General features: G+C 38.1%; 1 protein-coding gene and 1 long non-coding RNA gene across 2 annotated transcripts in view; both read right to left on the bottom strand.

Annotated features, from left to right (window-relative positions):
* Window positions 1–6,951, bottom strand: part of LOC103150310 (uncharacterized) — a 12,936-nt gene extending 5,985 nt beyond the window's left edge. Inside the window, exons 1-4 of the mRNA XM_007569874.2 lie at window positions 6,653–6,951; window positions 6,409–6,476; window positions 4,255–4,546; window positions 798–952 (exon numbers count right to left, since the gene is read on the bottom strand). Coding sequence (XP_007569936.1) covers window positions 798–952; window positions 4,255–4,546; window positions 6,409–6,472 — 511 coding nt within the window. The 5' untranslated portion in view covers window positions 6,473–6,476; window positions 6,653–6,951. The remainder of the gene's footprint in view (window positions 1–797; window positions 953–4,254; window positions 4,547–6,408; window positions 6,477–6,652) is intronic.
* On the bottom strand, window positions 2,956–4,133 carry LOC107838406 (uncharacterized). Its single transcript, XR_001664463.1, has 3 exons — window positions 4,002–4,133; window positions 3,138–3,876; window positions 2,956–3,088 (listed from the first exon to the last, which is right to left on the bottom strand). It is a non-coding gene; the product is annotated as an uncharacterized LOC107838406 (long non-coding RNA).
* Window positions 6,952–8,774: the final 1,823 nt, after the last annotated feature.

Below are 8,774 nucleotides of genomic sequence, written 5' to 3'. Positions count from 1 at the left end.
AACAAATAGAATTGGACATTGTTTTAACCTTTTTACCCTTCAACTTGTATGGCGGGTCCAATTGACCCATAACAGTACGACTGTAACAAATGGACCTAGGGGGGGCTGCAAGTGTGTAAAATGAACCATTTTCATTTTATACACAGAGTGCACCTATTAAGACAAATAGAAAAAGTTTCATGCAGAAAAAATACTTCTAACTATTTTTTTTTTTATTTTTAAACTTTGAAACGGGTCAAATTGACCCGCAACATATCGTGTTCAATCCTTGTCCTATGGGTCAAAAATGACCCGCCCTACCAAAGCCCCTAAATAAAGCAGCTTAATTGAATTTTAAATCCAAAATCTATTTTGCATGATGAAACAATCTGTTATTTATTAACTTAACTAAAATTCCATGTATTTTCTGTTAAGCAATGCAACATAACAGTCACCAGTGAACAATACACTTTTTTTCATTGCCACAAACCAGCTGTCATATCAGTTTTCTTTTTTACAAATCAACAAAATGTTGCTTGATTTGTGATTTGATGTTGAACATCAAAATAGTTTGTTGTTTAACTTTCTATGCTGAACAACATAATCTCATCATGATGAAATAAAATGTTATCCATCTTAAGACCTTTAGCAAATATTTGCCAAAGAAGAATATGATTCCTCAAGAGTCCCAGCATTAACTACAATAAATAACTGTAGTTTAATGTACCCAACCTTAAAAACATTCAGAAATAAGAAAATCATTCAAAAATTGCAATCGCTACTTTGTAGTATAGAACAAAACGGTATTCCACACTTACTGCTAGGGACGAAGTGCCCATAGACCTCCACTTCGCAGAGGGTGAGGATCTTCTTAGAGCCAGGTATTACAACAGTGACATAACGTCCCTCCATGCCACCAGTTATATTTATTGTTTGCGAGGCTCCGCGTGGCATGGAGGAGATTGTAGCAGCTCTGAAAAAGAAGAATTTCAGGTTAGGACAGGCAGTACTTTATTAATACAGAGGAAATTATGAGGTAGTCTATTGCTTGTGTACATACATAACCATCAATAAAGTCTAAAATAAAAACAGTATTACAACCACGCACTGGGGCGTGGTTGTAATACAGGGGTAAAGTGTATGGAGGCCTCAGTCCTCCATGCATCAGTCACAGGTTCAAGTCCAGGTCTGCTGACTTTTGACTTGTTTTCCCCTCTCTCACAACCCGCTGTTCTGTTGATGCACTGTCAAATAAAGGCAACTAGAGCCAAAAAAACAATCCTTTAATCAGTGTTGTAGTACTCAAGATCGGTCTTGGTCTCGAGACCGGTCTTAAGACCATTTTTTGATGGTCTTGGTCTCGTCTCGGACTCTACTGCATTTGGTCTCGGTCTTGTCTCGGTCTCGGGCGCTGAGGACTCGGCATTTTATTTCAAGACCAGTCGAGACTGCAACTGTGAAAATATCACTAAACATACAACACACTATCCAGTTTATTTGTTATCATTATTTTCAGTGGATGCAAAACGCACCGATTAAAATCCAAGCAATGACGTGCTTCTGTTTCTCCCCCTCCCCTCCCCACCTTTATTCGCATGTGGCGCTCTAAGACATGCACAGTTGTGTTCTCTGAGCGGCAGAAGATGTCTGTCTAATCGTCAGTAATAGAATAGCGCTGTATAAATCATAAGAAATCCGATGGCCACAGCTAACTCAGCAGCGCTTCGCTTTCACAGACGGTGGGGACGTCTAACTTTTTTCATCACTTAGAAAAGAAGCTCAAAGAAAGGTAAGCTCCGTTGACGTGATGTTAGCAAAGCTAGCTGTACAGAGACACAAAAAAAGTCACTCACTGCGCTGAGTTATTGTGAGGTGTTGACTGACTTGTCGCATATGGGACAACGCTGCGTCCAAAAGTCTGCAATATAGTGATGTGACATTCAAGAACAGTCCGATTCTTCTGTACAACTTTTTACTTATTAGATAGGACTGGAGTGTCACTGAGAGCCGTTGTTCTATCAGATTACCATACGCTGTCAGAATAGCATACATGCAGTGAGTACCATGCCTGCATGCGCATTAAGAAGTCCGACAGTCAGAGGAGTTGTCAGTTCACCATAGCAACAAGTTATGATGAAAATAAGTCATTAAATTGTTTTCAATGATAACTGTATAGACATACATGCGTTGTCATGGTTTCAAAGTGTATTTAAAGCAGGTCTGGCTGCAGCTGGAGTCAGCTACAACACACGCCTGTGTAAAACTTATTAATCTACTTAACTGCTAAGTCAGGATGCCACACAACTGTTGATAAAGTGTATGATGATCTACGTCATGATTCTATGTTGCTAATTAAATAAAATGATATGGTAATGACGTGTCTGACAGATATAGCCATGAGTTCGTTCTAAGCGTATGACGATCTGACAGCGTCGGCTGACCTGACAGAACACCGTTCTTTGTTCTTGTAATGCTCTGCGTACACTGCAATAGCTATCATTATTTTATTTAATTGTGTACATTGATATTTTTTTAATTAACAAATAAACAAAACACAAGAACGAAAGAGCACGCAGAGCATGCACATTGCTCTATGATTGTTTTTGTTCAAAGTGACAGCTGTAATGTGAGCCATGGTGTCAGACTGCCTCGCTTCATGTAGCAGGAGAGAGGCTGAGAACAGTCACGGTGAGCGTCTTGTGATTGGTTATTTCTTGCTTGTTGCTCCTTGGTCAGTGTTCATAGTTGAGCATTATTTACCGTCAGGGCATTGCCTCAATTGCTATGTTTAATGGTGCAGAGAGAGAATGGTGCTATGTTTAATGGTTTTTGACATGAGCAATATGGGCAAACACCCAGGTCGTTATCTTTTTAGGGATGGCACGAGACCACCGCGGATCGTAGCACAGAGATGGAACCAAACCAGAACAAAGAGTTTGTTCTGCTTTTAATATTGGTAAAATTTATTAAGTATTTAATATCTTGGTATTTTTATGGGAATATGGATCTTTCAGATCAATTTGAGAATTAATTTTGATCATATTTCACATGTTATTGTATCATGTAGCGCGGGGCGCTGGTCTTGGTCTTGACTCGGTCTTGGCCTTGACTTGGTCTCGGACCCTGAAAGTCTTGGTCTTGTCTCGGTCTCGATACACTCTGGTCTTGGTCTTGTCTTGGTCTTGGGTTAGGTGGTCTTGATCACAACACTGCCTTTAATAAAAGGCACAATATAAATATACAAGTTACCAAAGGAGAACAACCAAGACATTTATTGCCCTGTTTCCCACATATCCCACTCCCACCAATAGCAGCATTATAGAGCCTGTTAGCCGGTGGTATGAAGGAGTTCCTGAGCCTCTCTGTGGGACCGCCCACTGACAGGAATCTGACCCTAAGAGTGTACAAGGGATGGCTGGTATTGTCCAGAACTGCTCTGAACTTTAAGTGTCCTCTTTTTCACCTTTGTTTCAACAGAATCCAGTCTCATCCATACCACAGAGCAAGCTCTCCTGATTGGCCGGTCCAAACTCTGCATGTCCCTTCTCCCCTCCCCTCCCCCCACTCCAACAGACCACTACGTAATACACATACCACACAATTGACTGCTAAAATATATAAAGCTGCTTGGAGCACATGAAAAGAGGCGAATCTCCTTACAAAATAGATTAGGTTATGTCCTTTTCTTTATATCATGCTTATATTTGTCTGTCAATTCAATCTATTGTCCAGATGTACACCTAGGTATTTGTATATGTTGACCACTTTTACATCATTACCTCCTATGGTAATGGGAAAGTCCAGTACCATCTCCTTTGTTTTTTGTAATGTTGAGCTGGAGTTCGTTCTTTCTGCACCATGCTACAAAGTCCTCCACAGGTTTTCTGTACTCCTATCCTTTATACACAGTTGCAGTATCGTCAGAAATTTTCTGCATGTGACATATATTAGTGTACCAGTTGAAATTGATGGTGTGTACAGGGTGAAGAGTAGGGGCACAAGCACTGTGCCCTGAGGGATACCTCCACTGCTGGTCTTTGTGGTGGACCTACAGCTCTCCATCCCAATGAACTGTGTTTTTGTTGGTCAAGTAGTCAGTGATCTAGTGCACCAGATAAAACTCAACATGCATGATGTTCAGTTTTTCCTGAAGTAAAAGAGGCTGGACTGTAGTAAAGATGCTTAAGAAGTCAAAAACTAGTGTCTTCCAAATCCAACCCTGCCCTCATCCCCCATCCATATTTAATACTGTAAACCTATATGATGATCACTTACAGTGGGTTTTCAACACCATTGCTTTGATTAGAGTTTCCGATGCGGATCTCTGCTCCGTTGATCCTCTCTTCACAGCAGTCTCCTCTGTTGGTGACGATGATCTGGGTGATGACATACGAGTCCAGCAGGTCCACTCTCCACCAGGGGTTGGACATTTCTGCAGTGTGGCTGCAAGATCCATCAAGGAATAAATTATTTCTGCTCCCATCAATTGCACTGGTGGCAGATCCATACTTATCTGCTCCAAAGTAGGGATGAGCTTGAGTTGCTTCACCACGTAAAGCCAAATTTTCTACAAAAAAAAAAAAAAAATAAAAAAAAAGGTTTAGAATAATGATTTTTTTTATATAGTTCTGGTAGTTTTTGAAAATTGAAAATTAAAATATTTGTCAAAGATTTCCGATGCTGTTTAATTATTGCTAATTACATGATTGGTTATATTTTATATTGTCTGAACTACTTTATAAGCTGGGTTTCTACTACAAATGTGCGCAAAACATTGCTAATGTCGAAAAAACAGTTTCACAATGGCGTTGTTTACATTAAATAAGAACCGTAATTAAAATCACGGGTGAATAAGATTGTTCAAGCCATAGATCATGCCGTGTCATGATCCTCCAGCTACTTCCTGTCGTCGTCTTCTTCATTTGTGGCAAAGGTTGTTGATCATGAGACTTGTGTGATGTGAAAACAGCCTTTCCATTGCAGTTTTGTGAAATAAACCAATTTCAATATCGTCGATAAGCCACTTCTTCCTAGCGCCAACACTTTTTATCAAAAACAGGAGTTTTTCTTTTTTTTTATTATCAGGATTTCATTAAGCAAATTTATTTTCGAAATGTCACATTGTGTAATTATATAGTCAATGGAAACAATGTTATTGTAAACTTTGTTTTTGTTTGTTTGTTTTTTACAAAATGAGTTTGTCGTACTGCAGTGGCCTCCACAGTCACCAACTCAGTAGCACACCCTTATATATATACCACTATGTTAGAAAACTTCACTAACTGGCATAATAAAGAGAACTTGTTGACAATGTGATACAAGTATATAGTTATAAATATTTAATAACTGCCTTTTATACCACTCAATTATAATTTATCCATCTAACTGGATTAATTGGACTGTTTCTCTAGATAAGTTGGATATGTTTTGGGTTTTGTGTTGTATATAAATAAACTGAGGAACTTTGTGCTATAAAATGGCACAATCAAGGAACCATGTTAACTTCAAGTGTAATAAAAATGCTATATATCAAACATGACTTAAAATAAATTTGACTTTTTAGTTTGACTCCTTAAAAATTGGCCTCTGTCTCCTGAAGAAGCTCCTGCTTTTCCTGAAACTCCAACTTCAGCATATCATAGAAATAATGCTTCTTATTATGCCATTTACCTTCATTCTTAAGTATGATAGACTGAAAAGTAATTTGTATGATAAACTCAGCAGATGAGCAGTTCCACCCACTAGGCATTTGCTAATTGCTGCCACTAGTCAGATCCTACTGACTAGTGACAGCATATTGCAATGTAAATTAAATAATATCTTGTTCTTGCATATCTACTGTGTCAAAGAAAACAAGAAAAAGGATTAAGTGTCATTAAATGGACTGAACTTATATAGCGCTTTTCCAATCATTTTGACCACTCAAAGCGCTCTACACTGGAGTCACATTCACAATGACAAATGCTCACACATTTATACACCGATACACAGCAATTTGGGGTTAAGTGCCTTACCCAACGGCACATTGACATGTGGCAGGAGAAAGCTGGAATCAAACCCACAACCTGCCGATCGCAAGATAACTACTCTACCCACACAGCCACAGTCGTCCCATTAATTACTCAGTGATGTTATTCAGGACATTAAAAAAAATCTCCTCTCAGAAATTGATGACATACTGCAAACAATTTAGGAGCCACACCTGCAGCCAGGATCCAAACACAGACAGATTATTTAATAGATTCTGAACTATATTGAACTGTGATAAAGAGTGACAGGCACAGAAGCAGAAATCTCTCTACATCAAAATGTTAAATCTTAAATATTTAATCTAAGTCTAATCTGTGGATAAGAGTTGCTTCTTTAAAGATCAGCTGTCCTATGTTTACAGTCTCAACAGATTAATAAATATTTTTAGATTATACTTACTATAATTTTGGGCTGAATACATTCCAAACAAGAGCAGCAAGTGAAACAAGACAATGCATCTCATGATTCTGCAAAAAACAGACATAATTGGAAATTATAACCCAAAAACAGTTTCTAAACTTTTTAACAATTACTAAGCTTTAGTTCTGATAAATTGTGGTAATTTAACATTTTAATTGTTAACTTGATGTTATTTGAAATATGATCCAACTTAAATGAACGATGTTATAAATTCAGATCTTACCCTGATTTCTTGGAGGACAGATATTTTGTCACCGGAGCTGACAGAAAATGGTTTGAATTGGTTTGTCACAAAACTTTCTTCCTCGCATAAAAATCTTTTCATCATCCAATCACATCTCACCGTCTAGGTACTCCTCTTTTATTCCCGTAAATTCAACTGCATTTGCAGATTACCAGAAGTAGCTTGTTAATATTTACTGCCCTCTCCTGTTCAAAGAACCACATTTGGGACTGAAGTCATTTTTGACTTTGACCATCCTTTCAGAAATGTTCTGTTTGCCTTCAGCAGTGTGCATGTAAGCAGATAGAAGAGACAGAGGAAGGACATAGAATCACTTCAACCATAAGAGTAGCTTGAATTTTAACCCATGTTTAGACAATAAAATACCATAAAACAGCTTCCACAGCTTTGTCTCTTTGTTCTCATGGAGAAACAGCATTCAACTTCTATGCACCACAAATCTGGAATAAACTTCCAGAAAATTGTAAAACAGCTGAAACACTTGAGTTCCTTTAAATCTAGACTAAAAACCCACTTATTTTGGGTCCATTTAGTGGTTGCGTATTTTTATTTTACCAGGTAAGTTAATTTAGAACAAATTGTTAATTTTAACAACAACCTGTGCAGAAAACATCAAAACATCACACAATAGAATATCATAAAAGGAAAAAAAATAGTCATATTCATACTAACTAAATTAACTATGTACTCATGATAAGTCAGCAGTATTTTTAAAAAGGTACATTTTGTTGGCACAGATTCCTTGCTTTTTTCCCAGACAGTCAGTCCTTCAGTGAACTGAACTCAAGCAAATATTTGAGCACAAGGTTTGTAAGAGCAGAAATACTATTTAAGGAGTTTTTTTGTGAAAAGGATCTTGGCACCTCTCTTGGTCAACTTGACCTGACTCCCTTCCTTCCATTTGCGCGCAAAACGCAAATGGAACCAGAAATTACTGGAAAGGATGTCTATTTGTACAAGATAAGATCAACAAGTTGAGATAAATTGTCCTATTCAGCAGTTCTGAAATGGAGCAGATGTTGAGTTCGTGAGGTCCAAAATGTTTTAAAGGTCGTCCAATATTAAGGGTGCCAGGATCTGCCTGCGAAAACAGCAGTTACACGCAATTGGTTGAAACTTTCCAGCAGACACCAATGAAGATGGAAATGTATAAAAAAAGGGTGATGTTAAGACTTCAGGGAGATTTTGTGTTGAGACTTTGGAAGATTTTTGAGTATTGAACTGATGAAACTGTAATGAGGAATCCGTGGTAGTGTAATACATCTCCGACTCGTCTACGGCCTAGCAGCAAGAACTACATCTCTGTGCGTTATTTCTTTTACTTATATATTTAAGAGTTTAGCCACCTTTCAATTCTTCAACAGGTTCAACAGTGATGCATCAATAAACACTATTTTAAGAAGACTGAATTTGTTTTATAAAAAAAACAATTTCAAAATTCAAAGATTAAAAGTTAAAAGTCAATTCATATATCAACTAAATGAGATTAGCACTGATGGCTAATCATGTCACATAAGACTGGCGACAGTCACATAAACAAAATAAAACTGATTAACACTACCCTCTACAGGATGAGGAGAATAATAAAAGCTAAACTTGTGCTATAATATTTGCTTCACTTGGTGTCGCCCCTGAGGTGAGCTGAGTGAAGCCCAGCTCTGGATGGTGAATGTCACTCTCTATCTATTACATTAGTATGACTTGTAACATTTGATCATTTTCAGCATTAAAGCCTGTTTTATATTTAACCAAATCTCATTATTTCTCAAAGCAATGACACTGAGAGGATTTGGTCGGGTCCCAAAACTGGTAAACGGACGTAAGTTGTGCACTGTTGTTGCGCAACATCCCCTTCCCCTCTTCTCTCTCTCTCTCTCTACTTCCTCTTCTGAGAGGAGGGAGATGTGCTTCCAGCTCTCCGTCTAACGGGTCTGAGAAGCCTCTAACTCCTGAGTATTACTACAGATGAGAATATAGAGGACATTCCGTTTAAGCTGGGCGCGAGAAAGACTAGCCTGGTTTCTGATGACCTTCATCCAGATGTCCCACCCTTTTTCACTCTGTGAATTAGCCAGATAGAGCAGCCCAGAATCAGCTAGTT

Source organism: Poecilia formosa, unplaced genomic scaffold (genome assembly GCF_000485575.1).
Source record: "Poecilia formosa unplaced genomic scaffold, Poecilia_formosa-5.1.2 Scaffold250, whole genome shotgun sequence".
NCBI classification, from domain to species: domain Eukaryota; kingdom Metazoa; phylum Chordata; class Actinopteri; order Cyprinodontiformes; family Poeciliidae; genus Poecilia; species Poecilia formosa.
Note: the sequence above shows the minus strand (reverse complement) of the source record. Positions and strands in the feature narration are given on the sequence as shown.